At 40.6% G+C, this 27,998-nt stretch overlaps 1 protein-coding gene across 1 annotated transcript; it reads left to right on the forward strand.

Moving 5' to 3' along the window:
- The first annotated feature begins 1,228 nt into the window (after positions 1–1,228).
- Positions 1,229–27,697, forward strand: LOC138839263 (proton myo-inositol cotransporter-like). Its single transcript, XM_070038844.1, has 3 exons — positions 1,229–2,041; positions 17,609–17,772; positions 27,620–27,697. The coding sequence occupies exons 1-2, from the start codon at positions 1,462–1,464 to the stop codon at positions 17,713–17,715; spliced, it is 687 nt and encodes a 228-aa protein (XP_069894945.1). The 5' UTR covers positions 1,229–1,461; the 3' UTR covers positions 17,716–17,772; positions 27,620–27,697.
- Positions 27,698–27,998: the final 301 nt, after the last annotated feature.

The raw sequence follows: 27,998 nt of genomic DNA on the forward strand, positions 1-27,998 counted from the left end.
AAAACTGAGACTGCATGAAAAATAGGCCCATGCTAAGAAACCTTTTGCTCAAATAAGGGAAATAAAAATCACACTAGAATTATAGGTTAGAATATACCACGATGTTTTACGTGTGGCTCTCAGCCTGAATAATGAAGGCATCTCAAAGAGATGTGTCATCTTTTTCTCGTGAAGTGGAACTGTATAAAATAATTTACAAACAATTCCAATCAGAGGGGAAAAAAACCCAAATACCTGGCAATTGACAACTAAAATAATTCATCTTAAATAATGTTTGTTTCAAACGAATGAAACTATTTTTTTCAAATAGAGAGTGACAGTGATTTTTCAGGGACAGAAGATATCTTTCATTTGGGTGGACTGTTGAAGACAAGATGAAGGCACCTGTCAAACTACAAATCAGGTATCTCTCGTTTTTCTTCTCATCCAAATCAGGTATCTCGTTTTTCTTCTCATCCCTGGGAATACCCTGGTTATATAAAAGTCGAACTGCAAACATGTGAGTTCTCTTTTACCCACCAGGAATCCACGGGAGAAGCTTTGGGATTCACGTGTTTCCTTTGTCCTCAGAGTCAAGTTATACCATGGATTTAAAATAAGCACAATTTCAGACTGGCAGTGGGAGCGGAATCTGGTTATAGAAACCAACCAACACCGTCCTGAATCACTCCAGAAAAAAACCTCACCGGATACCAGGGAAATAGCACACACTGGCTAACGTGGCCATACTATAAAAGGAAGGTTGCTTGCTAAGCGTCATCCAGGATAATTTATTTTTCTCCTAGGCCTGACTTAGAAGTCAAGTCAGTTTGTCTTAGGGGCTCCCCCATCCTCTTCCAATCCCTGCAAAGTAGTGATCAGTGTATCTGGATTCGATTACCTAGCAACATCCTCCTTTTTACCTTCCTCTGCCCCCTGCTTCCCCAGATGCAGCCGGTAAACCATGCTAAATCCAGTCCCGTGTTCAGAACCCTCGCTCACTCAGCAGCAGCTTTTCTTCGTGAGGTGGGTGGAGCTTGATGAGATGACTCCAAGGCCACGCCCACAGAGGAGGCGGGACCTCCCTCTTTCCTCACGCACTGAGGGGGCGGGGAGGGAGCTCTGCCCCTCCCACAAGAGGCGAGGATCCTGGAGGCTCCGCCCCTGCCTGGGTGCACGTGACCCCGGCCCCGCCCCCTCGGTCGCTCTGCAGCGCCAGCTCGGCAAGCGAGGGAGGCGTGAGGTGAGCTCGGGCGGCAGCGGCGGCGCGCGGCGGGGCGGCCCGCGACGAGGCGCAGCAACTTTGTCGCCTCGGACAGCGGCCGTGGCCGTCGCAGAGCGGACTGAGAGGTTGAAGGCAGCAGCGGCAGCAGCGGAAGCAGCGGCGGCGGCGGCTCTTCCCGCCCGCTCGGGGCCGTCCGGTCCTCAGAGTCCGTCTTCCCTTTCACCGCTCCGGGCCACCCGGGTCCCCTTTCCCGCCCTATGTCCCGCAAGGCGAGCGACAATGTGGAGTACACGCTGCGGAGCCTGAGCAGCCTGATGGGCGAGCGGCGCAGGAAGCAGCCGGAGCCGGACGCGGCGAGCGGGGCCGGGGAGCGGAGCCTCCTGGCGGCCGAGTCCACGGCGAGCTTGCAGAGCGCGGGCGGCGGGAGCGGCGGGAGCGGCGGCGGCGGCGGGGCCGGCAGCGGCGGGGACCTGGAGCGCGCGGCGCGCAGGCAGTTCCAGCAGGACGAGACCCCCGCGTTCGTGTACGTGGCGGCCGCCTTCTCCGCCCTGGGAGGCTTTCTCTTCGGCTACGACACCGGCGTGGTGTCCGGGGCCATGCTGCTGCTCAAGCGGCAGCTCAGCCTGGACGCGCTGTGGCAGGAGCTGCTGGTGTCCAGCACGGTGGGGGCGGCCGCCGTCGCGGCGCTGGCCGGCGGGGCCCTCAACGGGGTCTGCGGCCGCCGCGCCGCCATCCTCCTGGCCAGTGCCCTCTTCACCGCCGGCTCGGCCGTGCTGGCTGCCGCCGCCAACAAGGAGACGCTGCTCGCCGGGCGACTGGTGGTGGGATTCGGCATCGGTGAGGCGTTTTTGTTTTCTAATTTTAATTTTGTTTTGGGGGGGGCGGGACCCCAGCGTCCCGGTGAACGGATCCCCGACCACTTCGCGGGCCTCCGGAGCCCACCTCTTGGTGGGATCTCTAAAGCCGTCTCTCCAGGTTTACCCAGGGTGGCGAAAATGGAATCCTGGGCTGCGAACTTCCAGATGACCCGTTGGATCCTTGATCCAGCCTGAACCCGATGCAGCGTCTTGAGCTTGAAGGTCCTTTCCACGGACGCGGCGACCATCTGTGCGATCCCTCTACTTGTGGGGTCCCTTACCCAGGACCCAGCCAGCGCTCAACAGAAAGCAATTTTCACTGAAGTCATTCTGAACTTGAACTCTTATGATTTTTGTTAGGTCGTGGGTCTTGAACTCAGGGCTTGCGTGTTTTTTTCCCCCCTCAAGGCTATGCACTACCATTATGAGCCGCAGCTCCACTTCCAATTCAGAACTCTTTTTTTTTTTTTTTAAGTCCGCTTATTTTAATCTCCGTTCCTTCTTTTTTGGGGGGGGAGGGTGTCCGGTCATGGGACCTGAACTCTGGGACTGGGCTCTGTGGCTCGGCTCTTCAGCTCAAGGATAGCACTCTACCACTGAGCCTCCTTCCCAGCCCACTCTCCTTCTGTGGTCATTTCCTATTTCTCTTTTAGAGGGAATTCTCTCTGTCTCCCACCGCTCCCTCCCTCTCTCTTTCTCTCCACCCCTCTCTCCCTCTCTCTGCTGTTTGTGTTTCCTTTCACCCTGGTCCAAAGTGTACCCACGGATCTCTTGTTTTTATATCTTAAAAAAACCTTTATTTTTCCTCCTCATGCTTTCTAACTGGTGACTAAATTATCTATAGAAAGCCGTGCTATGTTCCTAAATTCATTTATGAGCTACTCTAGTGGATAAATGGATCCATCCCAAGGATGAGTGTTTGCAATTTACTTTTAAAACTAAGGGATTAAGGTTCCCAGGGCATTGATTTTGATTTTTTTCCTCACCCTGGTTGCTGAGCAGGGGAGGGGCAATTGGCAAGTTCTTGGTAGATGGAAGCCATTTGGAATCTTGCCAGTATTATTAGAAAGCACTTTTGAGGGAAAGTGGGGAGGTGGAACTTAAATCTCATAGTGATTTTTTTTTTCCTGAGAGACTTGGTGGATACTTTTTAAAATATTTATTATTATTCAGTGTGTTTGTGTGTCAGTCAGTCCTGGGGATTGAAGTCAATGCCTGGGTACTGTCCTTGAGAATTTTGCTCAAGGCTGGTCCTGTAACACTTGAGCCACAGCTCTACTTCTGGCTTTGTGTGTAGGTGTGGAGTGTGTGTGTGTGTGTGTGTGTGTGTGTGTGTGTGTGTGTGTTTTGCTGGTTAATTGGAAATCAGAGTGTCATGGACTTTTCTTTTTTAAACATTTTATTATTATAATAATCTTTAAGTAGTTGTACAATGAAGTTCCCATTCTACAGAACAGTATATGAATACAAGGTGTCTGACAGCATTGTCACCCATCACTCCTAACCCACCCCATCTCTCACTTTTCTTTATTTTAAATTGAAATTTACATAAATTTCACATATTTCACAGTTTTGTGGAATAGTGTTACTTAGTTAAAGTCACAAACACATTTTAACCTCTACAAGGCAAATTGTCTTTATCATGGTCCATAAAATTTGTGAATTCTGTGAGCTTTGACAATACATCAGATGATGTTTACATCTTTCCTTTTGCTTCTTGTAAGCTGTTCCCTCTTTCCCTCTCATTCTTCCCTTCCCATCGCTGTCTTTGGGTTGCTTAGTTCTATTTTTTCTATGTCCACTGCACCTGATAGGCCCCTTTGTTGTATGGTATTCTGTTTCCCACTGCATCCTCCTCCTGGCTTCCTTCTTTTGCATATGCATATAGATATAGATATAGATATGGTCAAGAACATGGAGTCATTTAGCAATGCTACAACAAAATAAGTGGCTGTTCTTTGTTTCTTGAGTCCTGTTTACTTTGTTCTAGTTTCATCCATTTTTCTGCAAATGCTATTATTTTGTCCTTTCTAATGGCTGCATAATATTCCATTGTACATTGGCACCACAATTTTTGTATCCACTCATCAGTAATGGGGCATATAGGTTGTTTCCATATCTTGGCTATTGTCAACAGTGCTGCAATGAACATGGAGGTGCATGTGTCCTTGTATCCTGGTTCCTGTTGTTCAGGATAGATGCCTAGAAGTGGTATGGCTGGGTCACAAAGAAGCTCTATTTAGCTTTCTGAGGACCCTCCAGACTGCTTTCCAAAGTGGTTGTATTAGTGTACATTCCCACCAGCAGGGCAATAGGGTTTCTCTCTCCACATCCCCTCCAGCACTTGTCATTGGCTGAATTTAGAGCCATTCTGACTGGGGTAAGGTGGTATCTTGGGGTTGTTTTTATTTGCATTTCCTTTACAGCCAGGGATGATGAACATTTCCTCCTGTGTTTCTTTGCCATTTTTATCTCTTCTTCTGAGAAGTCTGTCTTTAGTTCCCTTGCCCATTTAGTAATTGGTTTGTTAGGTTTGGGAGCGATTAGTTTCTTGAGTTCCCTGGTTATACTGGATATTAAGTCCTTGTCTGATACATTGCTGGTAAATATTTTTTCCCAATTAGTTGATTGTCTTTCTAGTTTGGTTGCTGTGTCTTTAGCTGTGCAGCAACTTTTTATTTTAAGGTTGTCCCATTTGTCGAGACTCTCCAATTTGTTGTGACCCTGGGATTCTGTTCAGGAAGTTTCTGCCTGTGCGTATAAGTTCAAGTGTCTCTCCTACTCTGTCCTGCAGTAGTTTCAGAATTTCAGGTTTATGTTAAGGTCTTTAATCCATTTTGAGTTGATGTTAGTATAGGGGTGACAGGCTAGGGTCCACTTTTAGTTTTCTGGATGTGGCTTTTGAGGGAAAGTGGGGAGAAATAACTTAAATCTCACTAGTGATTTTTTTTTCTGAGACTTGGTGTATATTTTTTTAAATGTTTATTATTCAGTGTATTTGTGTGTCAGTCAGTCCTGGGGATTGAACTCAAAGCCTGGGTACTGTCCTTGAGAATTTTGCTCAAGGCTGGTGGTGTACCACTTGAGCCACAGCTCTACTTCTGTGTGTGTGTGTGTGTGTGTGTGTGTGTGTGTGTGTGTGTGTGTGTGTGTGTGTGTGTGTGTGTGTGTGTGTGTGTGTGTCTGTGTGTCTGTGTGTGTGTGTGTGTGTGTGTGTTGCTGGTTAATTGGAAATCAGAGTCTCCTGGACTTTTTCTGTGGGGGCTGGCTTCAAAACTTGATCCTTAAGTCTCATCCTCCTGAGTAGCTAGCATGAGAATGTAAGCCACTAGTGCCCAGCATAATTCAGGTTTTTTTACATTGCCCTTAGGGCAGTGTTGAAGTGTTTCTCATACGGCCTGAGGCTTGTTTATTTTTTTGTGCCACTCTAGGGCTTGAACTCAGAGCTTTTTCATTCAAAGCACTCTACCATTGGAGCCAGAGCTTCACTTCCAGTGTTTCAATGGTTGATTGGAGATAAGAGTCTTACAGAATTTCTTGCCTGGACTGGTTTTGAAACATGATCCTCAGATCTCAGCCTCCTGAGTAGCTAGAATTATAAGAGCTGTTGCTGCTCACCGGTTACTTTATTATTACTTGTTCCATGTGAATGTGCTGACCCTTTTTCTTAGGTTCTAAGGGGAAACAAAGAGACTTACTCAACTCTGCATGCAAGACTCTGAGCCTAACACCTAGCTTACTGCACTTGACATCCTAAAGCTGTCATTACTGACTTCTCTTTTGTATGTATATTGCACTGCTAATTGGGGCCAGGCTCTAAGTAAAATGTGAAATTGGCAAATAAAATTTAAAATGACCAAGGAAAGAAAAATACATGTCGCTTTGTAGGAGAATGAACAATTTATGCTTTTAGGATTCCTCAACCAATAACTTGCTGTAGGATCAAAGGACCAGGGTTGTTGCTGTTGTTATTTTGTGCTGCTATAGGATCCTGAACTGAGGGCTGAAGAGCTCTTAATTTGCTTTTTCATTCAAAGCTGGCATTCTACCACTTGAGCCACAGCTCCATTTCCAGGGGTTTTTTTTCCCCTTCTGATTATTTGGAGATAAGGGTCTCACACATTTTTCTCCCCAGAGTAGCTTTGAACCATGATCCTCAGATCAGCCTCCTGAGTAGCTAGGATTACAGGTGTCAGCCACCAACTAGGACCACAATTTTTTTTTCCCATCCCCAGGTTCCTCTGCAAGGGGTATGTGAGAGTTTCCTTTTGTTTTGTTTTCTTGTGTTGGGGATAAGACCCATGGCTTTGACCAGGCTAGGCAAGTGCTCTACCAAGGAGTAACATTCTTAGCCTTTGCTTTTTGTTTTTCTCTGACAGAGGAAGTGACATTTTAAAGTAGCAAGATTTGTTCAACTTGAGTCTCCCTTGTGATTTTGAAAGAGGTATTTTGGAGAGGGTTCTCTATGAAGCATCTAAGTATTAGATGGGCATTTCAGCATTGTTTACTCTTTCTGACTGGAACACTTGAACCTGTGTTGTGCATCAGGTTCTCATCTGGTATGTGCAGAATGGTGAGGAGAGGCTAATGGCGGTAAGGGCAGGCAGGTGGAACCATAGCCAACTGGGGCCACAGCCAGATAGGACAAACCTCTTCTTAAGGGAGGCTCCCATAAATGGCCGAAGAGCTCAAAGGGTACATTTGTCTTCAAGAGAGTGGTATATTGACTGGGGATGGGGGGATTGAGACAAGCACCATCTAAGGTAGGGAATGAATACAGAAGGGCAAAAGGAGGACATGGTAGATGCAACAAAGAAATTGAAACAGAGAGATTGGAAATGCAGATGTGTAAGGACTGTGGTGACTGGGTTCAAAACCTGTTTCTATAGTCTCCAGGCTCATGGCCTAACACTAAATCAGCACTGATTCAGACCTTCTCTGGCCTTTCCCACTTCTTATAGAAAGCCTTCCTTCTTTTCCCCTCCTCCTCCATGACAGAAGCCTGGATACAAAGTTTCATGAAGTTCTTTGCCTTTATAAAGGAATAGTATGCAGTCAAAAACAAGCTTCAGCACAGAATACATTAACAAAAATAGTTTCTGATTTGCTATCAGAAAAAAAAAATACTTCAAATTAGGATCTATGGTGAGTATGTAGCTGTATACATAAAATTCTTACAAAATTTCAAGATGTCATCAGCCTTCCAAAAAACAACTGTTATTTCTTGCTACAGGGAAAGGGGTTCCTAGCATAAACATTTTATTTGTTCCTTTCTGAGAGAAGCTAAACCAGTTTTGTTTGTTGAAGACACTGACTTTTCATGCAATCATTTTTGTCTTTGTAAGTGGTTAACTTTTATGTGTGGCCTGTGTGTGGCTGGGGGTGGGGAGGGGTTGTCCTTTGATAACTCATTTGTAATCTCATTTGTCAAGTCTCTCTGCTGTACCTCTAGGACTCTTTTCAAAAAGCTTCTGCCTATGCCTATAAGTTCTCATTGTCTTTTCTTTTTTAAGACAGTTAAAGATATCATCTTCTGCTTCCCGTTGGCAGGAAATTTAGAGCTAACTTGGAATGATTATGCAGCTAATGTTTTCTCTCTTAAAAAATATATATTTAGGGGCTGGGAAGGTGGCTCAGTGGTAGAGCGCTTGCCTTGCATGCTCGAGGCCCTGGGTTCTATTCCTCAGCACCACATAAGCAAAAAGAAAAAAGCCGGAAAGTGGCACTATGGCTCAAGTGGTAGAGCGCTAGCCTTGAGCTGAAGAGCTGAGGGACAGCGTCCAGGCCCAGAGTTCAGGCCCCACGACCGGACAAAAAAAAAAAAAGAATAAAATAAAAAAAATAAAATAAAATAAAAAAATATATATATTTAAGTAGTTTTAAAAAGGGGTTTCAGTTCAAGCCAGTGTTTTAATTCATGCCAGTGTTTCAGTTCAGTACAGTGTGCCTTGATCAATGTCACCTTGATCAATGTCATCAACCTACTCATCCCCTCAGGTTATCTGGTGCTACTATCATATATGTACATTGAGTATTATGACTTTATTTGAATACCCTTTCTCCTGCTAATGTTTTCCATAATCATCACCATCTTCTGTCTGTCTCACCAGTCTTTAGTATGTGTTATAGCAAGTCTACTTGTTGCCTCCATAATTTTGGCAGTAGTAAAAAAGACTAGTTGTGACCTCAAGATAAAAGAGAGAGAGAGAGAGAGAGAGAGAGAGAGAGAGAGAGAGAGAGAGAGAGAGAATTTTTAAAATAAATTTCCAGGAAAGTGTTCAAAGCATGAATTTAATGGATATATTCCCTAAGCATCTAGAGTGCATGTGTATATTCTTTCATTACTTTTTCAAAAGTGATCATTAGGGCAGATTCGCATTCCAAAGTGCACATGATTTTAGAACTGTTTTGTTTGAGATTTTATATTCAGGGCTGGGAGCTACGTGCTCCACCATTTCAAAGAAAGCAGTGCATGTTCAACTATGACCCCAACTTTCTCTGTTCTCCAGTCTCTGCACAGACCTATGGGTTTCCCATGAGAATATACTGGTCCTGGGGCTTTCAACTTTGCTCAGAGGACAGATGACCATAATTGCCCAGAGAATCATTAAAGAACATTGATTGTGAAATGACCTTGAAGAGAGAATGCATTTCTGCTTTGAAGCTAACAGGGAAAGAAAGCCTTTTTGTTGTTCATGTTGTTCTATATAAAGAAGGCTTTCTTAGGCTTTTCTTAACTCTTGAAAATTATATTAAAGGGTTAGAAGGTTGTAAATACATGAAAAAATTGACTGAGCTGGTTGTTAATGGCTTATGCCTGTTATTCTAGCTCCTCAAGAGGCTGAGATCTTAGGAGCACAATTCAGAGCCAGACAGCAAACAAATTTTATCTCCAATGAACAGCAAAAATCCAGAAGTAGAGGCATGGCTTAAGTGGTATAGGACTACCCCTTCATTGAAAAAGCTAAGCAAGAGCGTGAGGTCCTCAATTTAAGCCCACCTCATCCCCTAAAAGTAGGCTGATAAAATTTACAAAAACATTGGAATTTACCCATATTGAACTATAATGTAAGTCTATTCTACTCCAGGATCTGAGTTTTCAAAAATCAGGTCTGTGAAGTATTCTAAATTTGATAAGTCCTCCCTTGCCCTATGAAAGAAAATACTGTTATTCCATGAATTTTCCTGGAATGGTTTACCCTTCAAGTGGATGCCTTATCTTTCATTACTCATCTTCTTCTTGACCTTTTGCTTATTTTACTGCTTCCTGGAACCTTTATTGTGATAGCAGAATAATTGCCCTCCCAAAGAAGACATACATCCTAATGTGTAGAAGTTGTGAATACCCTATTCCTGGGCAAAGGAAAATTAAGGTTACAGACTGAATCACATCTGCTGATTACTCAGAGTGAGTGGTCTTTAAACATAGAAGAAAAAGGGGGGCAAAGGGAGAGATCAGAAGGAAGGCACAAAAATGAGGGGCCAGGAGCCTGGGAGTGTAGGAAAACTGTAACAGCTGAGTTTCAGAAAAGGAACGTGGCCCTACAGCCGCCTCTGGGTATTTTGTTTGTTTGATTGGCTTTTTGTTATTGTTGTTGCTGTTTTTGTTTTGTTTTGTTTTACTTTGTTTTGCAGTACTGGCATTTTAACCCAGGGCTTCATGCATACTAGGAACTACCTTATCATTCGTGTCATGCTCTCAGCACTTTTGGTTTTGAAACAGTGCTCTCCAATGATGATTCTCCTGTCTCCTAACTGGTATTACTCAGCTAAATCTGATTATTTAAGATCACTAAGCTTGTGGTGATTTGTTATGGTAGCAGTAAAAGATGAATACTGTTCTCAATGTCAGAGAAATCAAAATGAACCTGAAACTCAGACCACTCAGGAAAAGATTCATTGAGGGTGACAACTCTTGCCAACCCATCAGTGAATTTCAACTCTTGCTCACTGTCCATGCACAGATAATCCACAGCTGTCCTATTGCTATGGAAATGGCTTGGATAGACATTTGGTATTGGTACAGTTTTCCTTGAATGTAGCAACTCAGCTTTGTCATCATAGCCATCTTCTTTCTAGGACAGATTTCTTCATGTTACTAGACTCCAAAATTCATTTCATGACTCTTTCTCTGACAAAATGAAGCCGAAGTTTACAACATCTGGGGCTCCAGCCCCAGGTCCCACTTCTGTTTTCTTTTTTCTTTTTTTTAAATTTTTAAATTTTATTTGTGAACAGATTGTACAGAGGGGTTACACTTACATGGGCAGGATAATGCATACATTTCTTACCAAGCATTGCAGCCTCCTCCTTTGTTTACCCTTCACATCCCTTTCCAGCTCCCCCCTCCCCCACCCAATCCTCCCGCCCCCCCCCCCCCCCACCTACTTTGTAAAGCTCGTTTTCGACCTGACAATTTGTACTTCTCATTGTTGGCAACAGATCCACCTGTATCCTTAAACTACTTGTTTTTCCCCATCTCCTCCACGAGTTATACGGACATCAAATATAGTGAAAGCAGGGGTTATACGGTGGGGGAGGGACATACAAAGCAACAAAGAAATAATCTTATAAATGCGTTAGAAACATGCATGAAAGAAAAAAAAACGTTAAAATACATATCTAAGGGTTCATTTTCCTAACATCACATTATCTGACCTTTTCTGCTTGACTCAGACATATACTAGATATTGCAAATAAGGGAAACCATGGGACCTATGTTTCTTTGGGCCTGGCTTACTTCACTTAATATAATTTTTTCCAAGTTTTTCCCTTTCCTAAGAAATGGGGCAATGTCATTCTTTCTGATGGAGGCATAGAATTCCATTGTGTATATATACCACATTTTCTTGATCCATTCATCTACTGAGGGGCATCGGGGTTGGTTCCATATCTTAGCTATGGTAAATAGTGCTGCAATAAACATAGTTGTGCTGGTAGCTTTGGAGTGATCTTGTTTGTAAACGTTTGGGTAAATGCCCAAAAGTGGGATTGCTGGGTCATAGGGGAGCTCTATGTGAAGTCTTTTGAGGAACCTCCATACTGCTTACCAAAGTGGTTGAACAAATTTACATTCCCACCAACAATGAAGTAAGGTTCCCGTCTGTCCACATCCCTCCAGCATCTGTTGTTGTTAGAGGTCTTGGTTTTTGCCGTTCTCACAGGGGTGAGGTGGTATCTCAATGTTGTTTTGATTTGCATTTCTTTTATGGCTAGGGATGTTGAGCATTTCTTCATGTGTTTTTTGGCCATCCTTCTTTCTTCTTCAGAGAAGTTTCTCTTTAAGTCTTTAGCCCATTTATTTATTGGGCAGATGTTTCTTTGGGGATTTGTTGTTGGGGGGTTTAATTTTTTGAGTTCCAAGTATATTTTAGATATGAGACCCTTGTCTGTTGTATGGCTAGTGAAGTTCTTCTCCCAGTCCGTGGGCTTTCTATTGATCTTGCTAGTTATGTCCTTTGCCATGCAGAAGCTCTGCAACTTCATGCAATCCCATTTGTCCAACCTTTCTTTGATTTGTTGTGTTTCCGGGTCTCTATTCAGAAAATTTCCGCCTGAGCCAAGGAGACCTAGGGTTTCTCCTATTCCATCCTGTAATGTTTTCAGAGTGTCTGCTTTGACTTCGAGGTCTTTGATCCATTTGGAGTTGATTCTGGTGCAGGGTGATATATAAGGATCTAGCTTTAGTTTTCTACAAGTAGTTAACCAATTTTGCCAGCACCATTTACTGAAGAGGCTGTCTTTCTTCCATTCTATTGTTTTAGCTCCCTTATCGAAGATTAGATGGCTATAGGTCTGTAGGTTCATTTCTGGGTTTTCAATTCTATTCCATTGGTCCTGAGGTCTGTTCTTATGCCAATACCAAGCTGTTTTGATTACTATGGCTTTATAGTAGAGTTTGAAATTTGGTATTGATATTCCTCCAGCAGTGTTCTTTCCGTTGAGGAACGTTTTTGCTATTCGGGGTCTTTTATTGTTCCATATGAATTTTTGGATTGCCTCTTCTATTTCCTTGAAGAATGAGGGTGGAATTTTGATAGGTATCGCGTTGAATTTGTAGATAGCCTTGGGAAGTATTGCCATTTTCACGATGTTAATCTTTCCAATCCAGGAGCATGGGAGGTTTTGCCACTTTTTAACTTCTGTGTTGATTTCCTTTTTCAAGATTTTAAAGTTTTCATCATAGAGGTCCTTCACTTCTTTGGTTAAGTTGATCCCTAGGTATTTTATTTTTTTGTGGGGCTATTACAAATGGAGTTGCTTTCCTAATTTCAGCCACACTTTTCTCATTGTTGGCATACAGAAAAGCCATTGATTTTGGGGGGTTAATTTTATACCCTGCTACTTTGCCAAAGGTTTGAATCAGCTTGAGTAATTTGGGAGTGGTGTCTATGGGATTCTTTAAATACAAGATCATGTCGTCTGCAAAGAGGGAGAGTTTTATTTCTTCTTTCCCTATTTGGACCCTCTTTATGTCTGCATCTTGTCTTATTGCTGTAGCTAGACATTCTAATACTAGATTGAAGAGAAGTGGAGAGAGTGGACATCCTTGTCTTGTTCCTGAGTTAAGAGGAAATGGCTTCAGTTTTTCACCATTAAGTATAATGCTGGCTGTAGGTTTGTCATATACAGCCTCCCACTTCTGCTTTCGTATGTACCTTCTGTTCAGCCAAAGTGAAATGTATGGGTTTTCTGAGCCCAGCATGCTATTTCGGATTTTTATGCTTTGTCTGTGTTACATCATCCACCTCTGCCACTATTCCAGATTGTCCTAGCTCCTGCTAACCCCATGTGGGTTTTCAGGACTCAACATAAACTATAATCAAGTAGCCTTCCATGTCAAATATCAAATCTAATTAGCATACAGTAACTTGTATGTCTTAGTATGCGATACTAAAGTGATTCATTTCCATTTCATTCTCTTAATAGTTAACTGTGAATCTCTCAAAGGCAGCAGCATCTAATAACATTTATGAGCCCCTAATACCTCGTGGCTTCTTATATAGCAGGCACTCAATAAATGTAATATAACTCACCAAAGACATGTCTTTAGAATTCACATTTCCTATCTCAAGATAGTGTTTGACTATACTCTGCCTTGAAAACATTTGTGCTCATACAATAACATATCTTTTTTTTATTGTGAAAATACTGTACAGAGGGGTTACAATTACATGGGCAAGATAATGAGTACATTCTTATCAAGCATTGTAGCCTCCTCCTTTGTTTCCCCTTTCCATCCCTTCCTATCCTCCCCAGCGCCCCCCCAAAGTTGTAAAGTTCGTTTTTCCACATAACAACTTGTATATCTCATTGTTGCAATGGATCCACCTGTAACTCTAAACGATTTGTTTTCAATTTTTTTTTCTTTCAGGTAATTGTTTCTAACATACTTATAAGATTATTTCTTTGTTATACCCCCATGGTATAACCCCTGCTTTCACTGTATTTGAAGTTGGTATAATTTGTGGAGGGGAAGGGAAAAATAACATTTCATACTTGCATAATTTTTTATTTGAATAAAATGCAAACAACTTAGTTTGATACAATTACCTTCATCTTGTCTATCTCACACTTAGAAATTCATGATTTTCTTGTATCACAACTTAGAAATATAAAATTACCTGAGTTTTTCTATAGGGGTGTGGGTGTGCATGTGCATGTGTGTGCATGGACACTAGTGCTGGGGCTTTCCTCAGAGCCTCACATTCTCACTTGACTATTTTAGGGGCTTTGTCACCTGAACCACAGCTCAATATGGGATTTTTGCTGGTTAATTGGATAAAAGAGTTTCACAGACACTTCTGTCTGAACTAGCTTTGAACCTTGGTCCTCAGATCTCAGTCACCTGAGTAGCTAGGAATGTACACATGAGCTACTGGTACCTGGTTTCATGATTCTTTTTTTCTTCTGTGCAATATATCTGGTCCTGTAGGTAAAACATTGAGAAGACTCTGAAATTTAGTAACATGGCAAGTATTGAGTCTTTTTTGTCTTTAAATATTTGAATTTTTTTCTCAAGGTTTCTATTTTGCCTTTTTCGAGTATATATTTATGTTATTTACTGTTTACATGTAAGCTTGACTTTTCTAGATAGATATTTATGAAAATATAAGCAGAACTTGAAAATTGTAAAGCAAAATTAAGATGGGATGGATTGTTATCGTAATTTTTATCATCAATTTATATTCTGACTACAAAATTTTACAATTTTATTGGGACAGGAGTACACTACAGTAACTACACTGAGAATTTCTCTCTTTTCAATTGTTATCAGAGTTCATTCTTAGCCAAGTGTAGTGGTTCCCATCTTTAATTCAGGCTACTCAGGAAGCAAAGATGAAAAAGATCTGGTTGACAGCCTGCCCAGGCAAAAAGTTAGTGAAATGCTTTTCAGTCAACAAGCTGAACATGGTAATAGATGCCTGTCATCCCAACTTGGGTAGGGGAGGCATAAATAGGAGAATAAATTTTGAGGCCAGAGCAAAGCAAAAAATTGAGATCCTATCTGAAAAATAATTGAAATAGAGATGGGGCATAGCTTACGTGTTAGATACCAAAAGTACCCTGCATTCAAACCCCAATACAGTCAGAAAAAAAAATCCCAAAACAGACGGTGTGATATTTAGTCTGTCAAATACATTCTTCATGCTGCTTAGTAATTTATAAATTTAGTTTACTGTTTTAAGATAAAGGAGCACTTTTTTTTATCAAGATGAATGGATCCATGATATTAATATTTTACATGATATCCATTATGAACTTAAAACGTAGTAAACAAGTCATTGATTAATCAATGAGACATAAGCATACTGAAAATAGATTTTGTTTTACAACTGTCATGAAAGTATTGATAAATATCTGGGAAAACTGTAGATTTTTAACTGTGGAAATACCCAGCTTTAGAATGGATAGAACTCTAGGCCAAGCCAAACCTTAAAGGTTTGGTTACTATCATCTTACATCATGAATCATTTGGAGTGTTTTGCTTTCTTTCAGGTCAACTTTAAAGCAATGAGCTAACATAGATACTAATATATCCATCAGAGTAGAAGTGTTATGTGTATCCCTACCTGTGCCAGGAATTCTTACACTGTATATCAGCAAACGGGCCTTAGGGTCTTTAAGATCAAGTCTCCAGTGAATCTATTTAGCACAAAATGTGGAACCTGGTTCTGCAGCATGTGTTGGATGAGTAAAAACCATTCTTATGTACAAATGTCTGTTTCCCATGTGCTTATACTATGCGATCTACATCCTGACTCTTCTCTGGAGAGTTTTTGTTTGGTTTTCTACTGGGATTTGAAATCAAGGCCTTACTCTTGGTCAGCTGGCACTCTTACCATGTGAGCCATTATCCAGCCCAACTTTTTTTTTGCAAATTAATTAGAGATTGAGTCTTTTGGACTTTTCTGCCTGAGCTGGATTTGAACTGAGATCATTAAATCTCAGGCTCCTGAATGTCTAGGAGTATAGGTAGATGCAACTGGCTGGCGTGCAACTCTAAAGAGATTATTCATTTGTTCCATTTCCACCATTGTATTGAGTTTTATAATAGTTTCAGTTAGTTATTTTATTCTTCCAAGGTAATTAGTTCACAGTGTATGATGACTTCTTATTCATACCACAGACTTGGGACTTGATGGCTTTAGTGAAAAATACCAACTGTCTCTGTCTCCAGAGGTGAGATATGTTTTGCATTGCAAGGTTCCAGTCCTCAATCCTCTTTATTTGGGCATCTTTTTGTATTATACACAGTACAAACAATTCTTTCCAGTTCTCTCTGTCTCTTCTGCAAATGACATATGTTTTATTGCTGATGGATGAATAAAATTCCTATATGTGTACATACATGCACACAGACACCATTATCTTGTTCTTATCAATTATGGGGCATCTAGCTATTTCCACAACTTGGCTATGATGAATAGTACAACAGTGAACATGGGTATGTAAGTGTCTTTACTGTATCCTAATTTGTAATCTTCTGAATAAATGTCCAGGAGTGACATTAATAGCTCAGAGAGTTTTGTTTGAGGAATGTTTTGTTTTTAAAGAATTTTTAGGGTTGTTTTTTTAAGGAATCCCCAAACTGCTTTCTATAGTGGGGCACTTAGTCGCACCAACAGTGAAATAGGGTTCCTCCCGGCACCTCCCCCCCGACTCCATACCTCCCGTACTTGTGGTTTGTATTCTTGGTGATGGCCATTCTCACTGGAGTTAGATGGAATGTCAATGTTGTTTTGATTTGCATTTTCTTTCTGTCCAGGGATGTTGAAAATTTCTTCATGTATTTACTGGTCATTTTTAATTCCTCTGAGAAGACTTTAGCTCTTTTGCCCATTTATTGAGTTTATAAGTTGGATTGTTTGGAGACCTTGTGGACTCAGAGAGACATATTGTCTCTCATACATAGAAGTTAGGTCTAAATTATAAATATATAAAGAAATATGTATACTTGAACAAAGTGACTAAAAAATATTGGAGGGAGGATTCCAGTGGTATCATAGAGACATATTGTCTCTCATACATAGAAGTTAGGTCTAAATTATAAATATATAAAGAAATATGTATACTTGAACAAAGTGACTAAAAAATATTGGAGGGAGGATTCCAGTGGTATCATTGATTTGAATAACGGTTTAACAAAATGAATCCCAGAAAGCTGGAATAGGGCTGGGAAGGTGGCTCAGTGGTAGAGCGCTTGCCTTGCATGCCTGAGGCCCTGGGTTTGAGTCCTCAGCACCACAAAAGCAAAAAGAAAAAAAGCTACAAGTGGCGCTGTAGCTCAAGAGGTAGAGCGCTAGCCTTGAGCTGAAGAGCTGAGGGACAGCACCCAGGCCCAGAGTTCAGGCCCCACGACTGGACCAAAAAAAAAAAAAAAAAAAAAAACCAGAAAGCTGGAATATATGTTGTCAGAGGGAGGAAGTGGAGGGCATAGAAATAGACAGTGGGCAAATACAATTAAAATATTCAAAGTACGTATGTGAAAATGGAGCCAGGGGGCTGGGAAGGTGGCTCAGTGGTAGAGCGCTTGCCTTGCATGCATGAGGCCCTGATTCGATTCCTCAGCACCACATAAGCAAAAAGAAAAAAGCCGGAAGTGGTGCTGTGGCTCAAGTGGTAGAGCGTAGCCTTGAGCTGAAGAGCTGAGGGACAACACCCAGGCTCAGAGTTCAGGCCCCACGACCGGACCCCCCCCTCTAAAAAAAGTGGAGCCAGGTAACTTGAAGGGATAGGTAGGGTTGGGAGAGATGGAGGTAGAATGATGGAAGGAGTGACATTAATCAATGCTAATAAATTAACATGTTGAATTGAAAACCCTTTGTACAACTATTGGAAGATAATACAAAATAAAATGAATGAATTTCTGATGATTAAGAAAAAAAGTAGAAAGTAAATATATTTGACTAGTATTTCTGTATTTTCCTTTAAACAGTTTGTTTGGTAGGCCATTATTAGCCATGATTTGTATGTTTAAGGGGCTCTTATCTTTTTGTCCCTTTGATACATATGGATAACAACCACTGCATTCTTTGCCTTGCAGGTATTACAACGCCACCATCCTACAGATGTCTGGTGTGGAAGATAACAGACTCGCAATATGGTTGGCTTCAGTTACAGCTTTCACCAATTTCATTTTCACACTGGTAGGAGTCTGGCTCGTTGAGAAAGTGGGTCGCAGAAAGCTTACCTTTGGTAGTTTAACTGGTAAGTGCCAAGGTGCAGAATTCAGTTTGAATGACAACAAGGCCAACACTGAGAATCATATTGAAGATAACTTCTTAGCTAAACAATATACAATTAGAGTAACAGACAAAACAATACCCACTTAAATGTATATACTAAGAACTTTTAGTCATATCTATATGTTCCTAGAAACTAGTTTATGAGTAGAAATGAATTACAAGAATAACTTGGATCTATTTTTTTTCTATTATTTGGAGCATGTCTCAAAGACACAAAAGTAAAAAGAATAATTTTTTGGTTCTATCTTGGTTTGAAAAACTTCATGAACTACTTACTATGTGATATTTTATGTTTAGAATAGTATGGAAAGGAATTCAGGGAGTTTTTTCAAAACTGAACAGTGGGCTGCTAGAAACATTCAATTTCTTTTTTTTTTTTTTTTGTCGGTCGAGGGGCTTGAACACTGGGCTTGGGCACTGTCCCTGAGCTCTTCAGCTCAAGGCAAATGCTCTACCTCTTGAGCCACAGCACCTCTTCCAGTTTTTGAGTGGTTTATTGGAGATAAGAGTCTTATGGACTTTCCTGCCCAGGCTGGCTTTGAACCATGATCCTCAGATCTCAGCCTCCTGAGTAGCTAGGATTACAGGCATGAGCCACCAGCGCCCAGCACATAAAGGGGATCCAAATAGGGAAAGATGAAGTAAAACTCTCCCTCTTTGCAGATGACATAATATTGTATTTAAAGAATCCCATGGACTCCACTCCCAAATTACTCAAACTGATGCAAAACTTTGATAAAAACGTATTATTTTTAGGAGTCTTTGGGTTTGAAACTGGCCCTCAATAGTAGAGTGAGGTGATCTGATTGGTTAAGTGTCTTTTCTAAGATAGCTAAATAACGCAGAATCTTTCTTACTGACATGTAGCCTTTTGTGTTTAAATTCTTCCCATTTTATTTGTTATTTCTCTAGCTTGGTTGGGGAACCTTTTTCTGACAAGGGCCATTTGGATATGTCTAACAACATTCACAGGCCAACAAATTTATTAGTACAGGAAGTAACAGCTAACCATAGTCATATATGTCTGTCCTATCATGTACCAAGTGATTTCTTGGGCCTTCAGGCTAGATGGGCCCCACCATTGACAAGATGGACCCATCTTTGCATTCTCTTCATGTAACAGCCTAATACAATTTTCTGGTTTTTTTCAAATGTAGAAGCACATTCCTACTTGGTAATTAACTGTAATCTAATAGTACTATTTTATTATACACAAATAATATATATTATTATTTGTAAAAATAGTTTCCATTAAGTGACATTTTCTAGGGCAGTATTAACTAAATTTTATGTTAGTCAAATTAAACCTAAAACAAACTATGGGTGGCATTTGCTCCAAATTGGCTGATAGCAGTGTTTGAGCTCAGGACCTGCTTGGTGCTTGTTGGGCTTGTTTGCTTTGCTGGTTTTCTACTACTTGAAGCATGACTCCAACCCATCATTTTGCTGGCTAAGTGGATATGGAGTCTCACAGACTTTTCTGCCAGGGTTGCTTCAAATCTTGATTGTCTGGATCTCAATCTCCTGAGTACCTAGGATTATAGCCATGAGCACCAGCATCTGGCTTACTTGTCCCAGATTTTGATGAGAAATTTCATCCTTAGTTCAGGAAGAGATACCCCTCCTACAAAGGAATTAGAGAGATGCTCCAACCATCTGCTCTCTCCTAAGCAGTGGAAGCCTCTGCAGCTGCTAGTAGGAGCACATTGAAGAATTAGCATGTGGAGGCAAAGGAAGAAGGATCAAAGGCTAAGGAAGTTGCCATAACCAGGGCTTGGAGGAAAGGTCAAGGGAAAGGGATGAATGTTAAGGGCTGCATAAAGCTGTGAAGACTAGGCATTTCTAAACCAGCTACAGAAAGCAAAAGTGTTTAGCCTGCAGAAAAGGCTCAAGAAGCCTAATAGGTATTTCAGTCCAACAGACAGCATCCACTGCAACAACATACATTTTTACAATATAAAAAGTATATTGCTCATAATCAGAGCCATCTACCATTGAATTGGGCTCTTTCATTAGGATGGTAAACAAAAGGAGAATGGCAGCCATAATTCTGTGGGTTGGCTGACCTCTGAGGTCAATAGCTCAGAGATAACAGCTGCTTTCAGATTTTTTTTGGAATGGACATTTTTTTTTTTTGATCCTAGCATATTGCTTCCTCAGAGGGTCTGATTTTAAATAGAACTGAAGTGCTGAAGTTTGAGGTTTGACTTTTGAGATTTGGAGAAAGTGCTGTTTAGACTTTCCTTTTTTTTTTTTTTTAAAAGCAGCCTCTGCCTTCATCTGTTGTAGTACAGAAAGATCGTTGCTTTCTTATCAGTCCTGCAGAATTTCTGAGGCATTCTTCACAAAGATCCACACTGTTTGGGTTTGAATTGTTGTAACTAGAGGCAAAGTCCTATTTCCCCATCTGTGCAGGGATTAATTATCGTTCATATTTTATAGACTTGTGATAAGGATTTAACGCATTTATGTCTAACATTTAAATACTGCACAGCACAGATTGTAAAGAACTCAAAACATTCTAGCTGCTGCAGCATTTCTGTTGGCAGGACTTGACTTCCTGTGTTAACCACATTGAATTCAGCCTCTATCATAGGAATGCACCAGCACTCTTGTGAGGTTTTGTTTCACTTCCATGTAGCTCTTCTGTCCCAAGAGGACATCTACACTGACCATGAAAAGGAAGTAGTATGACAATACTTTATAGGAAAACGCCAGCAGTCTTCCCGGGCTTCTTCTCATAAGCAGTCACTTTTTCCCCCTACCTTTTTTTTCTTTAGTCACACCCACTACCACCTCAGCTCCGCCAACTAGAAATATTTTGAAGTGATCCCTCTCATGGGATCTTCCATCAAGAGAGCATCAGATTTCATGGTGTGATATAGCAGTTGAACTGATAAAGTAGATATGGTCATTTTGGAGGTGGAAAGCTTGGTTTCTTGTCAAAAACTTTCCTCTTTTATCTGTACATGTAGATGCAAGAAGTGCGTTTCTTCAGGTCTCAGTTGTAATTATATATACAAGTCTTTCAGAAAACAGTGACCAATGGAAGCAATACCGTCTGAATAAGACCTAGGGCTAAATAGCCTTGTTTAGTATGTTCCTGTCACTCCAATGTGACCCTCAGAATATATGGGTCTTCCATACTTCAATACCAGTTGATTCAGTGTATTCTTTAATGATTGTATTGTTTAACTCATCTCTGCATGTGTATAAGTATAAATATTACATATGTAAACTATGGATATATAAATAAGATAATGTATAAATATATAACGTATATTATACACATATAAATATATGTAAATAATATATGTATATACACATATATATTGATTTTTTATGCATGGTCATGCAGTATTTGGGTTTGAACTCAGGACCTTGTACTCACTACACTTGCTTTTCTCATGGTTGGTGCTTGACCCCATGAAAGAAGCCTTCAGCTTGGCTTTTGGCTGGTTATTTTTAAGATAGGAGTCTCATGGACTTTTTTGAGGGGGATGGTTTTGAACCTTGATCCTCTATGTAAATCAGCCTCTGGAGTAGCTAGGATTGCAGGCCAAGCCACCAGTTGCTTGGCTTATATTTGATTTTCGAATAGTATTATTTTAATACTGTTCTATGTAAAAAATTTTAAACTAGTGTACTTTAGAATATTTCATCTATGATTACTTATGAAGGGTCTTACATCAAAATAATTTTATCCTTTAAAAATTGTTGCAAAGTCAGGCGCCAGTGACTCATGCCTGTAATCCTAGCCACTTCAGAAGTTCAGATTTAGATGAGTGTGCTTCAAGGCCAATCCATGCAGTAAAGTTCAGGTACCCCTTTTCAGCCAATGGTTTGGCATAATGGTTCTTGCCTGTTTTCCTAGCTATGTAGGAGATCAAGAGGATTGTAGTTCTAGGACTAGAAACACTTTCAAGAATCCATGTCATCAGAGGAAAGATGGTCATTGTGGCCAATGCATTTCATCCCAGCTATCAGGGGACAAAACAAAATGACCATTGGGAAAAAAAAAGCTGAAGGTATAGCTCATCTGTAGTAGACAGGTGCTCACCTGTCTAGCAAGTTAGTTCAAACTCAGTATTGGGGGAGGGGAGCAAACAAATACTGCAAATAATATTTTTAAGCCTGAACAAGTAAACTTTTTTTTTGGGGGGGGGTCAATTGTGGGGCTTGAACTCTGGGCCTGGGCGCTGTCCCTCAGCTCTTCAGCTCAAGGCTAGCACTCTACCACTTGAGCCACAACTCCACTTCCAGTTTTCTAGTGGTTTATTCAAGATAAGAGTTTCACGGACTTTTCTGCCTAGGCTGGCTTTGAACCGCGATCCTCAGATCTCAGCCTCCTGAGTAGCTAAGATTGTAGGCGTGAGCCACCGGCGCCTGGCTTATGAGCACAAGTTTACAAGTTTAATAGCCCAATCTTATTCTTTAAATAGTAAGAAGTTTATAGTTTATAGCTGTAATATTCATAAATCTTACAAAGCCAGACAGAAATACCTGTGTCTTTTTCCATGATGTATTTTGTTAGTGGAATAATTTTAAAATAATACTCATGTTTTTGCTCAGAATTTTCAAGGCTACTTATGTTAAAATGTGGATTTGTGGATTCTGTCTGAGGTCTACTAAGTGACAATAGTATTTTACTCATCCTTTAGAAATAATGATATTATTTGCAAAGGAATGGGTGGGCTTAAAAAAATTACGTTAAGTCAGGCCCAGAGAGAAAAGGACTCATTTTCTCTCCTATGTGAAAGTTTAATCTAACTTATAAATATAAATATACATATATTATATAAACATATGCTGGTACCTGTATACAAACATATTAACTGAAGTATGGTATATGCAGGGGAGGATTCAAATGCTATAACTCCTTTGAATGAAAGCAGGGGAGGAATGAAGTCATAATACTCAATGTATATCTTATGAAACTAGGAAAATTGATGAGATGGGTAGGGTTGTGAAGGATGTGAAGGGATGACATTGCTCAAGTTGCATTTTACTCAGAAACTAACATGTTAACTTACAACAACTTTGTATAACTACTTAAAAATAAGAAAAATAATCTTTTAAAAAATCTCTGAGGAGGGGCTGGGAAGGTAGCTCAGTGGTAGAGTGCTTGCCTTGCATGCCTGAGGCCCTGGGTTCGATTCCTTAGCACCAAATAAGCAAAATGAAAAAAGCCGGAATTGGCTCTGTGCTCAAGTGGTAGAGCACTAGCCTTGAGCTGAAGAGCTGAGGGACAGCGCCCAGGCCCAGAGTTCAGGCCCCACAACCAGACCCAAAAAAAAAAAAAATCTCTGAGGATGAAATCTGGAACACAAGTATTTTAATTTCTGACTTCCTGTGTTTCTTGACTGTAAGAGCTGGAGGAGAGGAATAATTTTTTTCTGAGTATTTTCCAATTATCTAAGCCCTGTATTAGATACTTAATGTAATTTAATACACTAGCCATTTTTAAGAATTATATTTATCCAGCACATCTCACTCGCTGGAGAGAATACCTTTATTGGGTATTTTTTAAATCCTATCAGTGTGCTTGCTTAAAAGAGAACCTTCTCCTGAAATTAAAAAAAAAAAAATGTATCCGCCAGTCGTTAGTGGCTCATGCCTATAATCCTAACTACTGAGGAGGTGGAGATATGAGGGTCACGGTTCAAAGTCAGCCCAAAGAGGAACATCCGTGAGAGTCTTAACCACCAGAAAACTGGAAGAGGGACTGTGGCTCAAGTGGTAGAGCACTAGCCTTGAGCTGAAGAGCTCAGGGACAGCACCCAGGCCCAGAGTTCAAGACCCATGACCAAAAAAAAAAAAAAAAAAGTGTCCAAACTGAACAGTGCTATAACTGAAGAAAATTATTTCATTGAACCAGTCCTCTATGATACTTACATCTAGGTGAAAGTAATTAGTCATTGGCAAAAGCCATAACAAATTTTGAATATTAACAAGTGATTCATAAAACATCTGTAGCTTGTTAAATGGAAGGAAAAGAAAGTTAAGTAAGCTCCTGCTTTGCACATGCATGTAGAAGAAAGGACCAGGTGATCATTTTAAAACTTACTTCATAAGGCAAACTTTTGCTTTTCCAGGATAGTATTTTGTCCTAAGGGGATTTGTACCTGTCCAGGCATCACACTCTCCTGAAGTTGACATCTCTGCAGATTCTGAGTTAAACAGGTTATACTCCACACATTCTGTCTAATTCCATCAAGAAAAGTGCCAATAAAGAAAAAGGTATAATGCTAGCTTTTAAAATTCTTCCATCCAGCCGGGCGCTGATGGCTCACGCCTGTAATCCTAGCTACTCAGGAGGCTGAGATCTGAGGATCGCGGTTCAAAGCCAGCCCGGGCAGGAGAGACCGTGAGACTCCTATCTCCAATAAACCACCAGAAAACCGGAAGTGGCGCTGTAGCTCAAGTGGTAGAGCACTCGCCTTGAGCTGAAGAGCTGAGGGACAGTGTCCAGGCCCAGAGTTCAAGCCCCACGACCGACCAAAAAAAAAAAAAGTAAAATTCTTCCATCCAAAGTGGAAGAGAGTAAAAACAAATGTGAGGCAGTTACTGTTGGCTTGTGCCTGTAATTCCAACTGTTTGAGAGGCTGATCTGTGAGACCTTAACCCCTTTAAATAACCATCAAAAAGCAGCACTGTAGGCTTGCATTAGGTGGGACAGCTCAAATGGAGCAAATATGAGGCCATAAGTTCAAACCGCACACTACCAAAGTAGTTAAATGAAAAATGAAAATTAACATGGCCAGAAAGATGATCTCTTAACATTGTAACAGTTTTATATAATAATTCATGCCCCATAGTTTGCAGGTTGTTTGGATTGTTTAGAGACAGGTTCATGATACAGATTACAGAACTTTCCAAATAGGCTACTGTGCCATGGCATTACCCTGTGCTAGGGCTTACTATCTTAAAAGTTCATTTATCACAGACATTACTTAGTAAGTATTAGGAAAGAGGAGCCTTATCATTCCTTCCTAACGAAACTTACCTGCTCCCATATCCTGTAGAAGTAATTTGGGGGAAATAAATAAGGACTCAGACTCTTCGATTAGCATTGACAGTCATGGTTTATTTTCCTTTATTTGAAGAGAGAGTTTATTTCTTATACATAGTTACCATCTCCCTTCTGTTTCTCATTTCTAGGCCTGATTGCGTTTTGGGAATAGTAAGGTCTTAAAGTATTTGTAGTGGTATTTTGAATTTTAAGCCAACAGAGTATCTAGCATTCCACACAGGGAAGCAAGCAGTTTTGATGTAAGGCCGTAACAACCCAGTTTTGCAAAAGATAGACTTTGATTCTTCCATTTAGGCCTCTCTTTCCTTCACTTTTTTTCTACTATTGTAACTGCTGTTATTGCTGCTACTTCTAAGGATAATTATAATTGGTTAGGTACAAAAAGAGACAAGAGCATAGACAGAATGTTCAACACCAGCACAGGTTTATTGGGGAGAAAAACTGAGGAGAGAGACTCTCCAGCTAGTGCTACAGACTCACTCCTTGTTCACATGCTTGTGTATCTATAGTGGGTCTGAAGGAATGCTGGAGTTGTCAGGTTGGGGCTGGTACAGAAGTAACTAATGGTGAGTCATAAGTAACATCAGAGGATCACAGCTAGAGGTAAGGAGGAAGCCAGGCTCAAGGCCCTAATGGAATAAATTTTTGGTCTGGTGCCAGCCATATTAATTCATCTGGTCATAGAAAGAGGGTAAGGCAAGAGTATTAATAATCAAAACATGGTGGTCTGGGGCCTCAAGATGGACGCCTGGCTAATTGGCTCTAACAATAATTTTTTACATTGCACAGTAATAGAAAAATGTTTCATCCAGGCACCAGTGATTCCTAGCTTTGCAAGAGAGTGAGATCTGAGGATTATGGTATGAAGCCAGCCTGGGGAGGAAAGTACTTGAGACTCTTATTTCCAAGTAACCAGCAAAAACCTAAAACTAGACTTGTAGTTAAGTGGTAGAACACCAGCCTTAAGTAAAAAGGACAAGGTCCTAGTTCCAACATGCACACATGTGCACAAGCATACACCACACACACACACACACAAATGTTTCAAATGCATAAGAACATTGGAATTTTAATAATTCTATAAAGTGAGTGTTTGAACTAAGCCCTGCAGAAGACAGATTTTACTTTTGGAAGTTCCCCAGTAGGGAATTTGACTCATCCCAACAGATACATCAGCTAATAGCCCACCTGAAGGTGATTTGTTTGTCTCGGCCTTTGGTATTACTGTTGACCATCTTTGATCAGTTACTATCATATAAGTGCCCTTCTTAAATTCCATATTTTTAAAATCCACTGCCTCCTTTAGATCCATTGTACAAGTGTTGCAACCATTTCTCCCTTTTTCCTATTAGTTTAGACTAACTGTTCTATGGCTTGTACAATGGTGAGAAATTTGAAAATTTTCTTACTATAGAGTATCTATCTTGCTTTCAAAAACATGCCATTTTGTGTGTGGTGCTGGGGCTTGAACCCAGGATCTTATGTATACTAGGTAAGTGTACTACCACCAAACACTATCCCCTTGGATTTTTTAGAGAAGCCCAGGCTGATCTCAAACTCCAAATCCTATTGCCTCTACCTCCCTAGTATTAGGATTACTGGATATGCTCACAATGCTTACCAAAATTTACCCTTTTAACTAATAGGCCAAATCATGAATCTATTAAGAATAAGCATTCACTCCCAAATATCAACATGAAGGGCAAATGAATATGAGTTTTGTCATTTCTAGTATCTTAAAGCCTGTTTTCTTAAAGAAAAGTGCTATTCTATTTTAATAACTGTTCTTTTACCTGCTTTAGAAATAGTTTGTTACTTTTTTACAAGAGATATACAGGACACAATATGTGGAAAACGAATTTTACAACTTTGTGGGGAGAGGGGGGAGGAGTTGGGGAGGTGGCAGGAAAGGGATGGTAAGGGAAAAATAAAGGAGGATGTAACAATGCTCCATAGGAAATGGACTCGTTTCCTTGCTCATGTAACTGTAACCCCTCTGTACAGTATTTTTACAATAAAAAATATATATTAAAAAAGATAATTCTAGGGCTGGGAAGATGGCTCAGTGGTAGAGCGCTTGCCTTGCGTGCATGAGGCCCTGGGTTCGATTCCTCAGCCCACATAAGCAGAAAAAATAAAAAAGCCGGATGTGGCGCTATCGCTCAAGTGGTAGAGCGCTAGCCTTGAGCTGAAGAGCTGAGGGACAGCGCCCAGGCCCAGAGTTCAGGCCCCACGACCGGACACACACACACAAAAAAAAGATAATTCTATTAAATGACTAAGAATACCTAAAAAAAAGAAATAATTTGTTACTTTTTAGTTCTATAATTTAGGTTTCACATGATTGAATGACATTAAAGCAATTCTCTCGTCACTGAAAGAAACACAATATAAACCTGTTGCTTTTATATTTTCTGACATGTTAGGCTCTTGGTAATGTTGGCTACTTCAGTTTATTTTGAGATTATCAACTCTAACTATATTGTATTGTTTGGCAGGGACAGGGGTGTGGGGGTGGGGGATAGGGGTGTTTTTAGAAAAACTATTACCAATATACTCTTTGCTAGCAATCAGACTTTCTTTGAAATTGGCTCTCCTTGTTTCTCACAATGATTGTAGACACAAACCTGATGATTTCTTAGTAGAATGGAAGCTCTTTTGAGCTCAGTGACAATAAATCGAGGTATTTTATACAGAGATGTGGTTAATCAAAACTCTTCTATTTTGAAAAAATAGTGTCAACTACTCTGATACAAAACTTCTTATTTCCTTTTAGGTACTTTTGTAGCACTCATTATTCTTGCCTTGGGATTTCTGCTCTCAGCCCAGATTTCTCCTCAAGTCACTTTCAAACCTACAGTTCCATCAGGACAAAATTCTTCTTATACGAGATACAGGTGAGATTTCATTATGTTTGTTTTCTTTCCTTAACCTATTTCTGATACTTTTTGATTTGCTTTAACTTCTGTAAAAATTTAAGAAATAAGTAGGAGCTAGCTAAGTATCTAGGCTTAGGTTGGAAGGAAATGAAATGTAAAAGGTTAGAGGGTTGGAGAGAGACCAATAGGAAAAGGGAAACATCACTAATGATGTAAAAACGACATTGGGATTTTAATAGGTATTTTGCATTGAATTTGTAAATCACCTGTGGCTAC

The sequence above is a fragment of the Dipodomys merriami genome, unplaced genomic scaffold, assembly GCF_024711535.1.
Source record: "Dipodomys merriami isolate MVZ:Mamm:240054 unplaced genomic scaffold, mDipMer1.0.p SCAF_10, whole genome shotgun sequence".
In the NCBI taxonomy this organism is placed as follows: Eukaryota; Metazoa; Chordata; class Mammalia; order Rodentia; family Heteromyidae; genus Dipodomys; species Dipodomys merriami.

Excerpts from the sequence above, each read along its gene's own strand:
- LOC138839263 (XM_070038844.1), top strand. The coding sequence starts at position 1,462 with ATGTCCCGCAAGGCGAGCGACAATGTGGAGTACACGCTGCGGAGCCTG. Across the intron at positions 2,042-17,608 it reads GGTGGTGGGATTCGGCATCG|GTATTACAACGCCACCATCC; the intron begins GTGAGGCGTTTT and ends TTTGCCTTGCAG.